This window comes from Anomaloglossus baeobatrachus, chromosome 1, assembly GCF_048569485.1.
Source record: "Anomaloglossus baeobatrachus isolate aAnoBae1 chromosome 1, aAnoBae1.hap1, whole genome shotgun sequence".
Lineage (NCBI taxonomy): Eukaryota > Metazoa > Chordata > Amphibia > Anura > Aromobatidae > Anomaloglossus > Anomaloglossus baeobatrachus.
Window position 1 is genome coordinate 77,955,960 of NC_134353.1, and position 19,024 is coordinate 77,974,983.

A 19,024-nucleotide genomic window follows, 5' to 3' on the forward strand; every position below is an offset into this window, starting at 1 on the left:
AATAACACTTTCATTAGTACCGTGACTTACATGGGTTACCCCATTTCAAAAATGTTTTATTCCATGAGTTCAAAGTTGCAAACCCCCTCCTAAGAAATTACAAATTCATCTGTTACTCACTTTTTTGGACTCCAGCACCAGCTCTTACCGCCACTCCAGTCTTTATTGATTGGCTGCAGCATTGACATCATGACTCTGCAGCTAATCAGAAGCTTTTGCTATCACTAGAGTTGACTGAGTACCTAACTATTCGTACTCGCTATATTCATAATGAGTAGTGTCTAATACTTGTGTATTCGTTCCAAATAGCGTGTGCAATTCAAGTCAGTTATGGAAAAACTCGCAATGTAACGAGCAACCTGAATGCCGTATTATTTGTGCAAGTAGCAAATAGTGCGGAATTTGGGTTACTCGTTACATTGCAAGTTTTTCCCCATTGTCTTGCATTACACGCTATTCGGAATGAATACGCCAGTATTAGACAGTACTCGTTATGAGTATAGCGAGTACGAATAGTTAGGTACTCGATCAACTCTAGCCATCACCAATTGGTAGGGACTCTAAGCTGAGAGAAGACTCTTAGGGGTACTTTCCACGTTGCGACATCGCTAGCCGATGATAGCGATGCCGAGCACGATAGTACCCGCCCCTGGCGCACATGCGATATCTTGTGATAGCTGCCGTAGCGAACATTATCGCTACGGCAGCTTCGCACGCACTTACCTGGTCGGTGACGTCGCTGTGACTGCCGAAGAATCCCTCCTTCAAGGAGGCGGTGCGTTCGGCGTCACAGCGACGTCACCGCGACGTTACTAATCGGCCGGCCAATAGAAGCAGAGGGGTGGACGGCGCATTGCCGGTGGACGGCGCATTGCCGGTGGACGGTGGGCGCAGGTAAGGAGATGTTTGTCGCTCCTGCGGCTTCACACACAGCGATGTGTGGAGCTGCAGGAACGAGAAACAACATCGTACCTGCGGACGCACCGACATTATGAAAATGAACGATGTGACACAGATCAGCGATTTTTGACTGTTTCACGCTTGTTCATCTTCTCTCCTAGGCTTTACACGTTGCGACGTCGTTACCGGCGCCGGATGTACGTCACTTTCGATTTGACCCCGACGATATCGCAGTAGCGATGTCGCAATGTGCAAAGTACCCCTTAGAATTGTGGATCAAGTGGAGAAGACCCTTAAATAGTGGAGGCCTCATAGAATGATCTATGTCATTTAAAGGGGTGGCCCGTGACTTCGTTTTTAGACACGTAGTAAACATAAACAACAAAAAACAGGCAGGTACTTGGTAACAGAGGCAACTATCTGCCTGTTGTATCTGACACCTGCACCGACCGGCAGCGACTCAGTTGCACAACGTCAACTGGGCCGTTGATTTTTTTCGGCTCTGTTCTGTTGAAGGGGTGTGACTGCTGATGTCATGCTGATTGACCACTGGCTTCCTGCAGATAGATAGCGGGGAACCGGCTTTAAATTAGCCCCATGAGCAGAGTGGAAAAAAAGCCGCTGCTCTGTCAATGTGATGTCAGCAGAAGCCACTGAATTGCTGGCAGGGTCAGGCTGTGACCGCTCTGTGTCAGTGAAGAACTGCGACAGGCAGGTAGTCAGTAACTACCTGACTGTTAGTTCTTAGGTGTGTTGTAAACAAAAAGTACTGGATATCCCCCTTAAGGGCTTAGTCAGAACCCCTTCAAATATATAAATCAGCTTAAAGAGTAAGTCATATAATTCCAGGTTCCTGAGCCTCAGGTGGGTGCTCCAGTATCCGGTCCCAGCAGTGTTTTCTGAGTCTGAACATAACCAGAAAAGTGTCAATATGGGGCCAGCTCACTTCTCATTCAGTAGTGGAGCCAACCCATTTTACATCCATAGACTGAGCAGAAACCTGGCTTAGATATTGAAATGAGCAGTCAGTTGTCCCTCTTCATGTCCAGCTCATAGGTCAACCCAAGAAGCAATGTCCTCAGTGAAATTCAAGATTGCAAGTCAAGCTACCCGGACTGGGAGCACCTACCAAAAGATCATGGCATCTGGTATAATAGAACTTAGAAACACTTTAAAGGTCCTCAATAGGCCAATACGTCAGAAAGATGCAACTCCAATGTCATACTTGACCCATTAGGTGGTGAACTCAAGATTTTTGCCTTTGAGCTTTTTATTCCCTGGTGAGATATTCATATATTTTGCACTCTCTTTTCTGTGTATTTTCCAGGCCCGAGGAGAGTTACTTCTGCAACGAGTGCATTACTTAAAAGCGAGAGAATATAAACTGGGGGAATATATAACACATTTACAGTTCCAAGCCATTCTCAACCAAGAAAAGAGTCTGGAAATACAGAAGGCCATCCGGGAGCTCCAGTCCGTGCTACTGGAGGAGAAGAGCAGGTCTTGTATCACTGCAGAATATGAGCAACTTCTACAGACTCTGAATCAGGTAAGTGACCAGGAACCCCAACTAGATGATGTGTCGTACAAGAGCTTTCCAATTATTTTTTTTTGTACGTGTCCACACTTTAAGAGGGAATCTAATATGTCCTACTCTGATCCAAAAATAAAGGAGGTATCAGAAATCCCAAGTGGGACAGGGACCGCAAAAATTGTTGGAGAAGAAGGGTATGGGAGGTTGGTGGCATGAATTTTTTTTTATTGTAAAGGATCTATATAGATTTGCCCAGTTAAAGGGCTAAAGGGAACAAATTACCAGGATTTTCGTATATAAGCTAAAACCAGTGCTATACTGGCACTATCAGGCTGATTCTCTACATACTCTAGTGGTCAGCTCGGATGTTTAAGTTTTGAAATCCAAGAAAGTAAAGTTTATAAAATCATCAGCTTGATTGACAACAGCTGAGGAGCAGATAATATCTGGGGGGAATTCATAGTTATCCCCCCCCCCATTAGAATTAGCATAACTATTATACATTCAATGTAATATTTGACTTGCAGAACCTGTGCTGACATCATACCCATGTGGCCAGAAGGGGCGAGGCCTCAGCCAACAAAAAAATGTTGCTTCCTGGTATCAGCTTTGCTGTAAATCATGACCTAATCTAATGCACAGTTCTCTCACTTCTTCACACGCCTCTTAATTATTGATGGGCGAATACACCTAGTGCCTATGCACCGATCCCGAATACAGACATCTAAGGGAACTCCGTGTTACTGTTCGGGTTCGGCAGTCTAGAAAAAAAAAAAAAGGAAGCAACATGGTGATTAAAGCAGGACAATTATACTTACCGAGTTTCTGCACCACTATCACACTTCTTCTAGGTCCGCTCATTAAAGGGGTGGTTCACCCATTTTTTTTATTTTCTGTCGAAGTTCTACTTACAATTCTAGGTATTTTCTCCATTGGCTTGTATTTCCATTTCTGGCACTGAGCGGCGCTATGCTGCACGCTCAGTGCCTGTCACATGACCCCCTGGAGCTGTGGCCGCCGGCATCCTCTGACGTCCCGGCATTTCCGGGCTCTCAAACAAGACTGGTACGTCACAGGATGCCGGCGCCACTCAGATTGAGTGACAGGGCTGTGGGCGGTGACTACCGCACGTCACAGCTCAGCATCGAGGGGAGGATCCGGAGGACGTCTGTGTGGAGCCAGCGTCCTGCAGATGGTGAGTCACGGGGCACCAGTGTGCAGTGCAGGGGGGGGGTCTTCAGCTTAATCCCCCCCTGCACGTAAGTATGTGCTCACACTCTCCACCCGCCCGCTCTGCTGCGATGTCAGGAGAGCGGCCGGTGTCGGGCAGTGTGATCATCTGCTCCTCCCAGCAGCAAGACACTGACAGGCATGTCACCGCTGTGCTCTGCCATCTGTCCTGCTGCATGGGACCAACTGTCTGCACTCTGTCACCTGCACCACAAGTCACAGAGTGGAGACAGTTGGTGACAGAGCACCTCTGCCCCCCCCTCTTCTTTCCCCACTCTCTTCTCCCCCCCTCTCTCTCTTCTCCCCCCCTCCTCTCTCTCCCCCCCTCCCCTCCCTCTCCCTCCCCCCTCCCTCTCTTCTCCCCCCCGCTCGCTCTCTTCTCCCCCCCGCTCCCTCTCTTCTCCCCCCCTCTCCCTCTCTTCTCCCCCCCTCTCCCTCTCTTCTCCCCCCCTCTCTCTCTTTCCCCCCCTCTCTCTCTTCTCCCCCCTCTCTCTCTTCTCCCCCCCCTCTCTCTTCTCCCCCCCCTCTCTCTTCTCCCCCCTCTCTCTCTTCTCCCCCCCTCGCTCTCTTCTCCCCCCCTCGCTCGCTCTCTTCTCCCCCCCCCGCTCGCTCTCTTCTCCCCCCGCTCGCTCTCTTCTCCCCCCTCTCTCTCTTCTCCCCCCCCTCTCTCTCTTCTCCCCCCCTCTCTCTCGTCTCCCCCCTCTCTCTCTTCTCCCCCCTCTCTCTCTTCTCCCCCCTCGCTCTCTTCTCTCTCTTTTCCCCCCCTCGCTCTCTTCTCCCCCCCCTCTCTCTCTTCTCCCCCCCTCTCTCTCTTCTCCCCCCTCTCTCTCTTCTCCCCCTCTCTCTCTTCCCCCCCCCTCTCTCTCTTCTCCCCTCCCCCTCTCTCTTCTCCCCCCTCTCTCTCTCTTTTTCCCCCCTCTCTCTTCTCCCCCCCTCTCTCTCGTCTCCCCCCCTCTCTCTCTTCTCCCCCCCTCTCTCTCTTCTCCCCCCTCGCTCTCTTCTCTCTCTCTTCTCCCCCCCTCTCTCTCTTCTCCCCCCTCTCTCTCGTCTCCCCCCCTCTCTCTCTTCTCCCCCCTCTCTCTCTTCTCCCCCCTCGCTCTCTTCTCTCTCTCTTCTCCCCCCCTCTCTCTCTTCTCCCCCCTCTCTCTCGTCTCCCCCCCTCTCTCTCTTCCCCCCTCTCTCTCTCTTCCCCCCTCTCTCTCTTCTCCCCCCTCTCTCTTCTCCCCCCCCTCTCTCTCTTCTCCCCCCCTCTCTCTCGTCTCCCCCCCTCTCTCTCGTCTCCCCCCCTCTCTCTCTTCTCCCCCCTCTCTCTCTTCTCCCCCCTCTCTCTCTTCACCCCCCTCTCTCTCTCTTCTCCCCCGCTCGCTCTCTTCTCCCCCGCTCGCTCTCTTCTCCCCCCCCGCTCGCTCTCTTCTCTCCCCCCGCTCGCTCTTCTCCCCCCCCGCTCGCTCTCTTCTCCCCCCCGCTCGCTCTCTTTTCCTCGCTCTCTCCTGGCATGGTCAGTACAGAAATCTCTCCATCGTGGAGGGGTGAGAGGGAGTAATAAACATGGAGTCCCTACTGTGTCTGTGTATGTATTTCTAATAAAGTATTTTTCTCTGTGTGATGTCTTTTTTTTTTTTTTTTTAAACCCTTTGTTGGAGATTCTTAATGGCCAGGTTAAACTTGGCCTGACATTAAGAATCTCGGGCTTTATACCAGCTGGTAAAACATAGCTGGTATTAACCCCTTATTACCCAGCGTGCCACCTGCCACCAGGGCCACTGGAAGAGTTGGATACAGCGCCTGAAGATGGCGCTTCTATGAAAGCGCCATTTCCTGGGGCAGCTGTGGACTGCAATTCGCAGTGGGGTGCCCAGAAAGTTTGGGCACCCTGCACTGTGGATTCCAATCCCCAGCTGCCTAGTTGTACCTGGCTGGACTCAAAAATTTGGTGAAGCCCACATCATTTTTTTTTTTTTAATTATTTCATGAAATTCATGAAAAAAAAACGGCTTCTCTATATTTTTGGTTCTCAGCCGGGTACAACTAGGCAGCTGGGGGTTGGGGGCAGCCCGTAGCTGCCTGCTGTACCTGGCTAGCATACAAAAATATGGCGAAGCCCACGTCATTTTCTTAAAAACGTTTTCAGGGAAAAACCTTTATAAAAAAAAAAATGCTTCCCTGCATTTCTATTGCCAGTGAAAGTAACACCAAGCAGCGGGGGCTAGCAGCCAGTAGCTGCTTTGGTTACCCTTAGCAATAGAAAATGCAGCGGGAGCCCACAAACAATGTGATTTTTTTTGTTTTTTTATCTTTAATGAATTTTTAAAAAAAAAAAAATCGGCATGGGCTTCGCCCATCGAGCACCAGAGCATTTTACTGCTCAATTCATCCCAAGTAATCAGATGACTCCAGTGTCGGCCGATTACTTGTTCTGTGTCCCCCTGCATCCATCGCAGCGTGTACGGGCTGTGAGGTCAGTGGAGTGGAGACAGTGACATGCTCTGCTCTGACACATAGTGTGCTGCATGTCACTATCTTTCTCCACTCTGGCACTTGTTGTGCAGGTGACCGGATGCTACATGTCACTAACTGTCTCCACTATGGGACTTGTTGTGCAGGTGAGAGTGTATAGAGTTGGTACTATGCAGCAGAAATCACAGAGTGGGGCAGTTAGTGACATGTATCATCCGGTCACCTGCACAACAAGTCCCAGAGTGGAGACAGTGACATGCTCTGCTCTGACACATAGTGTGCTGCATGTCACTATCTTTCACCACTCTGGGACTTGTTGTGCAGGTGACCGGATGATACATGTCACTAACTGCCCCACTCTGAGACTTGTTCAGGTGAGAGTGTATACAGTTGGAACAATGCAGCAGAAGTCCCAGAGTGGATACAGTGACATGCAGCACACTATGTGTCGGAGCAGAGCATGTCACCAACTTGCTCTGCTCTGTCACCTGCGGTGCTGCATGTCACGTTTTTGCCGCGATTTGGTGCCTTTTTTGCTGCGTTTTTGCTCACTGCGTTTTTAATCAGTGCACAATGCCATTAAAGATTGTTGATGAAAAAAATAAAAAAGGTCTGATGTCATTTCCTTATTCAAAATGTTCATTGTATGCAGGAGAGCAGACAGCAGCTGCAGAACTACAAGGCTCAGCATCCTTCATTCACTAGTGTATGCAGGAGAGCAGACAGCAGCTGCAGAACTACAAGGCTCAGCATCCTCCATCCAGGACTGTATGCAGTTTTTTACCCAAAAAGAAAAAAAAAAATGACATGGGCTTCGCCATATTTTTGTATGCTAGCCGGGTACAGCAGGCAGGTACGGGCTGCCCCTAACCCCCAGCTACCTATTTGTACCCGGCTGGGAACCAAAAATATAGAGAAGCCCTTTTTTTTTTTTAATTATTTCATGAATTTCATGAAATAATTTTAAAAAAAAAATGACGTAAGCGTCGCCTAATTTTAGTGTCCAGCCGGGTACAACTAGGCAGCTGGGGATTGGAATCCACAGTGAAGGGTGCCCAAGCTTTCTGGGCACCCCCACTGCGAATTGCAGTCCGCAGCCACCCCGGAAAATGGCGCTTTCATAGAAGCGCCATCTTCTGGCGCTGTATCCAACTCTTCCAGCTGCCCTGATGCCGGGTGGCTAGCTGGGTAATAATGGAGTTAGGGCTAGCTGTATATTATCAGCTAGCCCTAAGCCCGAAATTCATGGTGTCACGCCAATATTAGACATGGCCACCATGAATTTCTAGTAATGATAAAAAAAAAAACACAACACAGAAAAATATTTTTATTAGAAATAAAACACAACACAATTAGTGACTCCATCTTTATTGAAATAAAGAACCCCCCCTCCGCAGTAATCCTGGGTTAGGGTCCCGCGCCGTCCAATCCGGATCCAATATCATCTGATCGGTTTGCTGGAAGGCAAAGCGATCAGATGATGTGTCAGGTTAAACTACGTGAATCACATCACACATCAGCTGATTGTATAAAAGCCGATTATACAATCAGCTGAAGCATCAGTGCAAAAAAAATAATAAATAAATAAATACTCACGTCTGTGCTGATTACCGGCAGCTCCTGCAGGGGAGTCTGATCCTGGCCCATCACTGCAGGAGCGGCCGGTAATCAGCTGATGAAGTCTCCTGACGGCAGGATCAGCTGATAGCCGGCCGGGCGCGAAAAAGCCGGCGAGACCACGAGAATCGATCAGCTGATGCGTCAGGTGACTGCATCAGGTGCTCCACCGCCAGGTCCTGCAAGCTTCGTGCGTGCCCCGGGGAGACTGCACACAGCCGAAGCGGCGGGACCGAGACAGGGGCTGGAAGCAGGCATGGCACCGGGACCCTGCAGACAGGTGAGTATGACATACACATACACACTCACACACACACTGTATATACACACACACTGTATATACGCGCACACACTGTATATACACGCACACACTGTATATACGCGCACACACTGTACATACACACACACACTGTATATACGCGCACACACACTTTCTTCCCCTGGCTGTGTAGAGCTGCTGCTGTCTCTGTGTGATAGATCTCAGTGCATCCACTAGGAAGAGGCAGGGAGGAGGGTTTGGGTGGGAGCAGAGTGGGTGTATTAGACACAATGGGTGTGTTAGATAAGCTAGACACCGCCCTAGAGCCACAAAGAATTCTGGGACTTGTAGGAACTGAACACAGGAAGTCAGAGGAGAGATTAACCCCATCAGAGCTGGAGCCAGCAATGACCGTGTGCTGCTAGTGCACAATAAAAGGTAATTTTGCTGAAAAAACATAATAGATGTGTTGAGGGGCACATATTGGCAAGATTTATCAGAAAAAAAAAAAATCAGTTTTGGTAACTGGACAACTTCTTTAAATCTTATGAATATTCACTGCTTCCCCTGCCTACCTTCTGTGACAGTGTCTGTGATTGGTTACAGTCAGATTGCGCCTCCACCCTCTGTGTCGGTGTCTGTGATTGGCTGCCCTCACAGTAGCTGTCTAGGTCCCCGAAGTTGAGTGTAAAAACAAATAAATAATTGGAAAAAATGATACCCAGCACAGATAAAGCAGATAGCTGCAGGCTTAACCAGACTTTTGTTTTTAAGTTCGGCCGAACCCAAACATCTGCGGGCTCGCCCATGTCTACTCTTAAGGCCGCTTTACGCACAGCGATATCGCTATCATTATCGCTAGCGAGCGTACCCGCCCCCGTCTGTTGTGCGTCACGGACAAATCGCTGCCCGTGGCGCACAACATCGCTAACACCCGTCACACTACTTACCTGCCTAGTGACGTCGCTGTTGCCGGTCAACCGCCTCCTTTCTAAGGGGGTGGTTCGTTCGACGTCACAGCGACGTCACTAAGCGCCCGCCCAATAGAAGCGGAGGGGCGGAGATGAGCGGGACATAACATTCCGCCCACCTCCTTCCTTCCTCATTGCGGCCGGCCGGAGGTATGAGGTTGTTCCTCGTTCCTGCAGTGTCACACATAGCGATGTGTGCTACCGCAGGAACGGTGAACAACCTGCGTCCTGCTACAGCAACGATATTTGGGAAATGGACAGCGTGTTAACGATCAACGATAAGGTAAGTAAAATTGCTCGGTAACGGTCGTTCGTGCGTTTCACACGCAACAACTTCGCTAACAAGGCCAGATGTGCATCACGAATTACGTGACCCCCAACGACATCGCGTTAGCGATGTCGTTGCATGTAAAGCAGCCTTTAATGAATCAGGAGCATTTGATGAGTGGCGGGCACCTTGGGGTGCCAAGCACAATTCTGACCACGACCACCTGAAAAAGAAACAAAAGAGGTTGTTTGTTGTCTCACATGATTATGACCCATTGGCAACTAGCAGTCCTCAGCTACAGAGTCTCCTGGAGCCCTTGTTAGTTATCCTCCAACTAAAGCACAAACTGAAGAATTCTAAACTCAGTAATTAATTAGCCCAAAACCTGGATGGATGGAGGGCAACAGAGAAAGTTAGGCCCATAAGAGAAAGACAGACCCGCAACCCAATCCTACCATTCCATAACAATCCATACCTTAAAGTCCCTAATAAACTGTACTTTGCTAGGGATAGCCAACATTTCTTTGGAAAAAGACATACACAGAGCTAACCATGATATATTATGTTGGATAATGCGTTCTATCAGATGGCGCGCTTTTTTTTTTTGCATCTTCAATATGTTCTACCGCACCATGTACAAAAAACCTCTCCCATATAGGACCTGATTCATTATTGCATGTGTGCCTTTTTCTTGTCTAGATTTTGATATTTTTCATTAGTACTTTATTCTTATTTTCATGTCTGCCTTTTTAAGGTCTATTTTATGTGTTCAACTGTTTGTTTTTGTGGCTGTTGAAAATGCCAAAAGTCGCAAAATTTTTGTGCGATCCTGTGTTTTGCAAAATTGTTATGACCTTAAAAAGCATTTACATCACTTTTGTGGCATAAAAGCTTTGATAACTAGGCCACATAATGCGTAGGCACACTGTAGTGACACTTCTAAATAACATGGGGTACTTAGTTAACATTGTTTTGATCAAAAAAGCATAAAAGCCATCCCACCGCGACAAAGTGCACCCAATCAGGATGGTCCCTAACTTTAATTTCGAACTTCGCTGTGTGCCAACACAACTCAAAAAAAATCGGGGCAGAGCAGGACATAGGCCTAAAGGCTACTTTACACGCTGCGATATCGGTCCCGATATCACTAGCGTGGGTACCCACCCCCATCTGTTGTGCGATACGGGCAAATCGCTGCCAGTGCCGCACAACATCGCGCAGACCCGTCACACATACTTACCTGCCCGGCGACGTCGCTGTGACCGGCGAACCGCCTCCTTTCTAAGGGGGCGGTCCGTGCGGCGTCACAGCGACGTCACTGAGCGGCCGCCCAATAGAAGGGGAGGGGCGGAGATGAGTGGCCGGAACATCCCGCCCACCTCCTTCCTTCCTCATAGCGGCCGGGAGGCAGGTAAGGAGAGCTTCCTCGTTCCTGCGGCGTCACACATAGCGATGTGTGCTGCCGCAGGAGCGACGAACTACATCGTTACTGCTGCAGTAACGATAATCGAGAATGGACCTCCATGTCACCGATGAGCGATTTTGCACGTTTTTGCAACGATGCAAAGTCGCTCATCGGTGTCACACGCAGCAACATCGCTAATGCAGCCGGATGTGCGTCACCAATTCCGTGACCCCAACGACTCCGCATTAGCGATGTCGCAGCGTGTAAAGCCCCCTTAAGTGTTTCACATCCGCCTGAATATATAAGGTTCACAGCCCAAGGGGCGGCCGTACTCCCAAATGTGCGCAATACATAAATTCTTTTATTTTAATCATTTACATAGGAAATAAGGGAACTGGACAAGAACATGGAAACGTGGAGCAGAAATGAGCCATTAGTCAGCAGGATTCAGGAGGAAGGTCCGCCGCATGTTACTGTTGATATTACCGGTGACGGAGAGGACTTGCCTGTGTCAGCGACTCTCCGTAAGGCCCTCAACCGGAGGAAATACTTAATAAATATTTGTAGAGAAAGGTAAGCCACATCGCCAGGTTATGGAAATATGTAAGAATAATGGTAAGAGTTATAAAATATCCTTTATTTTTTTCACATTTAAAGAGAGCCTTTCAGGTCCTGTATGCATCCAGAACCACGAGCAGTTCTGGGTGCATATTGCTAATTCCTGCCTAACCATCCTTGTTTTTAATAGCATAGATAAAGGGATCTTTAGAAAAAGTATTTCTAAAGATCCCATATGATAAGCTAATGAACTAAGGGACTAGTCGCAAAGGCGTTAGTTCCCTTGGCTAGTCGGCCACGTTAGCATGTAAGCATGCCCCCGTGGTCGTGCTAATATGCTAATGAATGTGCAGCGTCAGAGGCATAGTTGCGCTCACCGCTCTCTGCTGTCACCACGTCCCACGCTGGATTTCGGCTCAGTGCACAGGATCAGAAGTCCCCGGACTTCCAGTTATGTGCACTACACCAGTTTGAAGCCGGGACACATACACCCAGCTTCATAGTGTACATGACCGGAATTCCGGGATCATGCGCACTGAGTCGGAGTTCAGCAGAGAGGTGAGTGAGATCATCCTCTGTCGCTGCGCATTCATTAGCATGTTAGTACACCCACAGGGGTGTGCTTACACGCTAAGAGGCCGACTAGCCAAGGGAACTAACACCCTTGCGACTAGTCCCTGCGCTCACTAGCATATCAATATGGGATCTTTAGAAATACTTTTTCTAAAGCTCTCTTTATCTATACTAGTGTATACAGGGACGGTTAGGCAGTGATTATCAATATGCATCCAGAACTGCTCATGGTTTTGGGTGCATACAGGAGCGGACAGGTTCATTTTAGTCTAAATGTTCCAGCTTACAAAAAGAGCCATTAAAATCCTTCTCACTGCTCTGGGGAACCCTGCATGTCTGAGTTTTATTACAAGGATTGGTGATTTTAAAGGGAACAGTGTAATGCTTCATTTGACCTGTGGTGGCGCTGCAGAGGAATTGTCCAATTTTGTTGCATATTACAGCTGATTGCAGCCACTCCCAACCGTTGCCCTTATTGACATCAGTAAAGCGGGCTTTACACGCAACGATATCGCTAACGAGATGTCGTTGGGGTCACAGAATTCGTGACGTACATCTGGCCTCATTAGTTACGTTGTTGCGTGTGAAACGCAGGAACGACCGTTAACGATCAAAATTACTTACCTGATCGTTGACGCGTCGTTCCTATCCCAATTTATCGTTGCTGTTGAGGACGCAGGTTGTTCGTCGTTCCTGCGGCAGCACACATCGCTATGTGTGACACCGCAGGAATGAGGAACCTCACCGTACCTGCGGCCGCTCTCAATGAGGAAGGAAGGAGATGGGCGGGATGTAACGCCCGCTCATCTCCGCCCCTCCGCTTCTATTGGGTGGCCGCTTAGTGACGCCGCTGTGTCGCCGAACAAACCGCACCCTTAGAAAGGAGGCGGTTCGCCGGCCACAGTGACGTCGCTAGGCAGGTAATTATGTGTGACGGGTGTAAGGGATGTTATGCGCCACAGGCAGCGATTTGCCCGTGACGCACAACCGAAGGGGGCAGGTGCTTTCACCAGCGACATCGCTAGCGATGTCGCTGTGTGTAAAGCCCGCTTAAGTTGAAAACAAGAAAGCCTTCTCCTATTAAAAGGATCAATGTAAAATAGATATTATTTAAAGGGGTTATCCGGCTTCTTTGACTTTTTTTTATTATTACCCTATTGGGCTACATTGGGGCAGGTAAGTAGATAGAGAGCACTTACCTGCCCTGCTGTCAGCCCCTCTCCCCCGGCTCAGAGCGGTCATGTGACCGCTCCTGCCGCGATTTTGCTGCTTCCGGTCATTTCATGTCAACATGGGCAGGGCCATGTTGACATGCAAATGTGGAACAGCATGTCGCCTCCCTGCTGGGCTGTACAGTGCGAGGAGTCCCCGCCCCCTTCCCTGCACCTTCCCACACATTCCCCCGCACCTCTTTTACTCTCCAGTAACCTCCCCCTGCACTGCTGTGGGGTCCGTGACCTGGGGGCGGGGCCTGGCGGCAGCTGCCGTGGTGTCAGCGCCAGCACCGGGCCCCCTGCCCAGGATCACACATTCAAATGTACCGGCATCACAGATCACAGATGCCGGTACATTTGAAAGTGCTGATGAGAAGCAGCGCAGCGCTTCTCATCACTGTCCCTCCCGCTGTCTGTGCTCTCTTCAGCACAGCGGTGACGTCACTACTGTGCTGATATGTCCAGAGCACAGACAGCTGGCGAACGTACAGGAGCGGCGGGGACCGAGGAGGGGTGAGTATGTACTCCCTACATGAGTTCCCTATGGGGGGGGGGTGCAGAGCCATATGTGTGCATGTGCAGAGCCATATGTGTGCGTGTGCAGAGCCATATGTGTGCGTGTGCGTGTGCAGAGCCATATGTGTGCGTGTGCGGTGCAGAGCCATATGTGTGCGTGTGCGGTGCAGAGCCATATGTGTGCGTGTGCGGTACAGAGCCATATGTGTGCGTGTGCGGTACAGAGCCATATGTGTGTGGTGCAGAGCCATATGTGTGCACGTGCGGTGCAGAGCCATATGTGTGCGTGTGCGGTACAGAGCCATATGTGTGCGTGTGCGGTGCAGAGCCATATGTGTGCGTGTGCGGTACAGAGCCATATGTGTGCGTGTGCGGTACAGAGCTATATGTGTGTGGTACAGAGCCATATGTGTGCGGTGCAGAGCATACGTGTGCGGTGCAGAGCCATATGTGTGCGTGTGCGGTGCAGAGCCCGATGTGGGGCTGTTATTTGCAATGCTGTAGTGATACCAGGGGGCGGGCAGAGGGCGAGGCTGGACACTGGGGTGAGGCTGGACACTGGGGTGGGGCTGGACACTGGGGTGGGTGGTGACAGCTCTGACTGAGGTTTTGCACAGGAAGTGGTCAGTTTGCTGGATCTGAATGTAAACAAGAAGCTGCAGAGAATAAAGGGATAATTCAAGAGGAACAAAAGTTAGAAAACAAAAAATAACAATGTAGGTGTGATTTATATGACAATACAGCACAGATAAATTCAAAAATTTTTGTTAAGCTAATGTCGGACAACTCCTTTAAATTAGGATTTTGTGTTAAATTATTTTTTTATTTTTTTTTAAACGCTGGCAATGATTTTTTTTTCCAGATCACAGCCTTCATTAAAAAATAATAAAAAAATTAGCTAGTTTGCAATTGTTAAGCTGGCCACTAGAGCATTTTTTTGTTGTTGTTTTAGGAAAACTCATTGTCCCAATGAACTGAGTCTGACCCTATCTATTGTTGGAGGTTACTAACCCCGTCTCGACGTCCACCGTACATGTACAGCGCCACAGGAGTTGTGTTCCTCCTAACCATCGTACATGTATGGCAAAATGGTTGCGACGGCAAGAGCGGGTGTCCGCTATGTATCATATCTGATACCCTGCTGTAACGCCCACGATTGCTGCTAGCCCCTCTGATGCTGCTGTCAATAGTTCCCTGATCGGCACAATGTGATTGCGAGCACGTTTTGCCTATGGCTTTCATGGTGACCTTTGCCATAAAAATGGCCTCGGGGTCACCCAGGTACGGGGGCCTGTGAGGTACTGCCTTGAGAAGTCATGAGGCTCTTGCCTGTGTGCCAGTCAGTGATCAGATTCCTTGCAGTGTAAAAGCATTACTGAGCATTGGATCAGCGATCAGAGCAGGGAAAAACTGATGTCCCCTCCTGGGACTAAGCGAAAAGATAAAAAAAATACGGTAATTAAAGAAATTGTTAAAATAAAAAGAAAAATCCTGAAATAAAGAACCAATAAAATGAAAAAAATATTATACCATTATTATATACTGTATATATATTTATGTAAAAACAAAAAAGTACACATATCTGGTATCGCCACATTCAGAATGATCCTCTCTATAACACTGTCAAACCAGTTAACCCCATCAGTGACCATCGAAACGAAAAGTGGCAAAAAACGATGGTTTTTCATCATACCGCAAAAAAAGTAGACTAAAAGACAATAAAAAAAGTTGTATGAAAATAAAAATGGTAACTCTGAAAATGTCATCTTGTCCTTCAAAAAAAGCCCTTATACAGCTCCACCTGCAGAAACATAAAAAAGTTATAGCGCTCAGACAGTGCAAAACCAATTATTTATTTATTCATTCTTCCTCCCAAAGAGGAAGGCTCGGCCCATATTTATCCTGCGCTCTACGTTGAGCACTTACATTTGGTTTTTCTGTTAATCTCCAAAATACGTGATTCAGATGGAACCACTGAAGGAAGATTCCCTGTAATGACGCAGATGGAGTCCCCTTGGACTCAATCTGTCCAATGATTCAGCGGTGCCCATCATTTCAGTGGTGCATAAAAGTGCGGTCAACCACAGTTTTGTGCATTTCTGAAAAAGACAATGCTGAACAAAGACTAGATGAATCCAGAATAACTCTACTGCCTCTTTATAGTGAATGGATCCCTAAGGGATGTCATCTGAAGTCTGTCATGCCGAGTTTTAGATGAAAACATCAATGTGAGTGCTCAGCATAGAGCACAGGATAAATGGGATCCAAAATTTAATGTAAGATGTACCCAATAAAAGCTTCAAAACAATCACTCCACTCTACTACATTTCTAATTGGAGCTATTTGCTTATATTATTATTATTACACCGACTAGATTGGAATATATTGGGATAGGATCTTGGAGATGGGAATAACCCTTTAAGCTTTGAGCAGGTCAGCATGCTAATTTCTTTTTCGCTCCTAATTGGGAGACCCAGACAGTGGGGTGTATAGCTACTGCCTCTGGAGGCCGCACAAAGAACTACACTTAAAAGTGTAAGGCCCCTCCCCTTCTGGCTATACACCCTCCCGTAGGAGTACGGATTCCTCAGTTTTAGCTTTGTGCGAAGGAGGTCAGACACGCACGCATAGCTCCATTGTTTTTAGTCAGCAGCAGCTGCTGACTATGTCGGATGGAAGAAAAGAGGGCCCATACAGGGCTCCCAGCATGCTCCCTTCTCACCCCACTGTATGTCGGAGGTGTTTGTAAGGTTGAGGTACCCATTGCGGGTACGGCGGCAGGAGCCCACATGCTGATTCCTTCCCCATCCCTTTTTACAGGGCTCTGGGTGAAGTGGGATTTACTGGTCTCCAGGCACTGAGACCGTGCTCCATCTACAGCCCCTGGAGAAGATGCTGGATGGAGCGGAGTACATCAGGGACATGGCCCTGCTTCCTCAAGGTACTCTGTGTCCCCGTGCATTTGGCGCTCACACCGCAGCATGCTGGGTGTTGTAGTGCGCCGGGGGACATCAGCGCTGCGGCGCTTGTGCCATGGCCTCATTCAGCTTCGCTGAAGCAGGCACACTATTGGGACACGGTCGCGCCGGCCGCTGGGACTGCGGCGCGGCTGGCACTTGTGGTGCGCCGGGGACTTCAGCGCGGGCCGCGCTTTTACGGCGGCCGCGCTGATAACTCGAGTCCCCGGCTTTTGCGGCCTGCCTCCGTTCGTTCCCGCCCCCAGACCTGCCAGTCAGGAGAGGGGCGGGACGCTGGTCAGTGCATCAGCGCTGAGGGCTGGAGTCGTTTTTACATACTCCAGCCCTCACAGTAGGCACAGAGGGGACACTGTTTCCCGCACTTTTGTTTAGGAACTCCCACGGACCGCCCCTCTCCACAGACGCCGGCAGCCATTCCTGCTGACACGCTGAGCTGCAGAGGGGAGCCGGGGAGACCCAGACAAGGAATTCTGCGCCTCTTACCCGCTATTCAGCGGGCGGTAAGCAGCCCTCAGGGCTCACCCCTCTTGTGCCAGTAGTATTATTAGTATTTTGTTCCTGCAAATACTTTGTACTGCATAGCGCTGGTCGCCCTTTTGGCTATAGACTCTCTCACATTGCAGAGAGCCAACAGCATGTCGTCCATAAAACGCAAGGGTGCCAAGGCACAGACATTATATGCTTCCTGCACCGCATGTGGGACTTTTCTACCGGCAGGCTCCACTGACCCCCATTGTGTGCAGTGCTCGGCCCCTGCGGCGCTTGCACAGTCGGGACCTCTGCTGGACGTGACCCAGGGTGTACCACCTGTGAATGCTGTCCAGGTGACAGGAACTGAGTTTGCAGCTTTTGCTGACAGAATGTCTCTCACTATGTCACAAATTCTTGACACATTGCGAGCTAGGCCTGTACTTCAGGCCACGGACACTGTGCAATCATTGCCCCCTGGTCCCCCTCAGCTGAATTACCTCCAAGCTCCGGGACGGGCACATACACCTCAGGGTGAAGACTCTGACTCGGACGATGGCCCCGGGCAGCCTAAGCGGGCTCGCTATGAGGGACCTTCACATTCATCTCAATGGTCAGGATCCCAGCGAGATGAATCTATGGGTGATGAGGCGGACGTAACTGATCAAGATTCTGATCCTGGGACCGCTCTCAATCTAGATACACCAGATGGTGACGCCATAGTTAATGATCTTGTAGCGTCCATCAATAAGATGTTAAATATTTCCCCACCAGCTCCTCTTGTAGAGGAGTCAGCTTCGCAGCACGAGAGAATCCATCTCAGATATCCTAAGCGTACATTAAGCACTTTTCTGGACCACGCTGACTTTAGAGACGCAATCCAGAAACCCCACGCTTATCCGGAAAGGCGTTTTTCTAAACGGCTTAAAGATACACGCTATCCTTTTCCCCCTGAGGTGGTCAAGGGTTGGACCCAGTGTCCAAAAGTGGATCCTCCAATTTCCAGGCTTGCAGCTAGATCTTTGGTTGCAGTTGAAGATGGAGCGGCACTTAAAGATGCCACTGACAGGCAGATGGAGCTCTGGCTGAAATCCATCTATGAAGCGATTGGAGCGTCGTTAGCGCCATCTTTTGCTGCCGTATGGGCACTCCAAGCTATCTCAGCCGGGCTTGTGCAAGTCGACTCAGTCACACGTGCATTTGCCCCGCAGGTAGCACCATTGACCTCGCAAATGGCGGCATTCGCGTCGTACGCAATTAATGCTGTTCTTGACGCTACAAGCCGCACGGCAGTGGCGTCAGCCAACTCCGTTGTTTTGCGTAGGGCCCTGTGGTTGAGACATTGGAAAGCAGATTCTCATTCCAAGAAGTGCTTAACCAATTTGCCTTTTTCTCGTGACCGATTGTTTGGAGAGCGTTTGGATGAAATCATCAAACACTCCAAGGGTAAGGACTCATCCTTACCGCAACACAGACAAAACAAACCCCAACAGAGGAAGGGTCAGTCTGGTTATCGGTCCTTTCGAGGACCGGGCAGGTCCCAATTCGCCTCGTCAAAAAAGACTCAAAAAGACCAGAGACGCTCAGATTCTTGGAGGTCTCAGTCACGCCCAAAAAGGACAGCCGGAGGAACCGTTGCCAAAACGGCGTCCTCCTGACTTGCAGTCTCCGATTCCCACACCCTCGGTCGGTGGGAGGCTTTCCCACTTTGGCGACATTTGGCTGTCACGCGTCAAAGACCGTTGGGTGAGGGATATTCTGTCTCACGGGTACAGGATAGAGTTCAGTTCTCGTCCGCCAACTCGTTTCTTCAGAACTTCTCCACCACCAGACCGAGCCGATGCTCTGTTGCAGGCGGTGGCCGCTCTAAAGGCGGAAGGAGTGGTGACCTCCGTCCCTCTGCAGGAACAAGGTCACGGTTTTTACTCCAATCTGTTTGTGGTCCCAAAAAAGGACGGATCGTATCGACCCGTCCTGGATCTAAAGTTGCTCAACAGACACGTAAAAGTCAGGAGGTTCCGGATGGAATCCCTACGCTCCGTCATAGCCTCAATGTCTCAAGGAGATTTTCTAGCA

At 49.5% G+C, this 19,024-nt stretch overlaps 1 protein-coding gene across 1 annotated transcript in view; it reads left to right on the plus strand.

Annotated features, from left to right (window-relative positions):
- Window positions 1–19,024, plus strand: part of EVC2 (EvC ciliary complex subunit 2) — a 223,451-nt gene that overhangs the window by 175,828 nt on the left and 28,599 nt on the right. Inside the window, exons 17-18 of the mRNA XM_075346882.1 lie at window positions 2,228–2,449; window positions 11,024–11,214. Coding sequence (XP_075202997.1) covers window positions 2,228–2,449; window positions 11,024–11,214 — 413 coding nt within the window. The remainder of the gene's footprint in view (window positions 1–2,227; window positions 2,450–11,023; window positions 11,215–19,024) is intronic.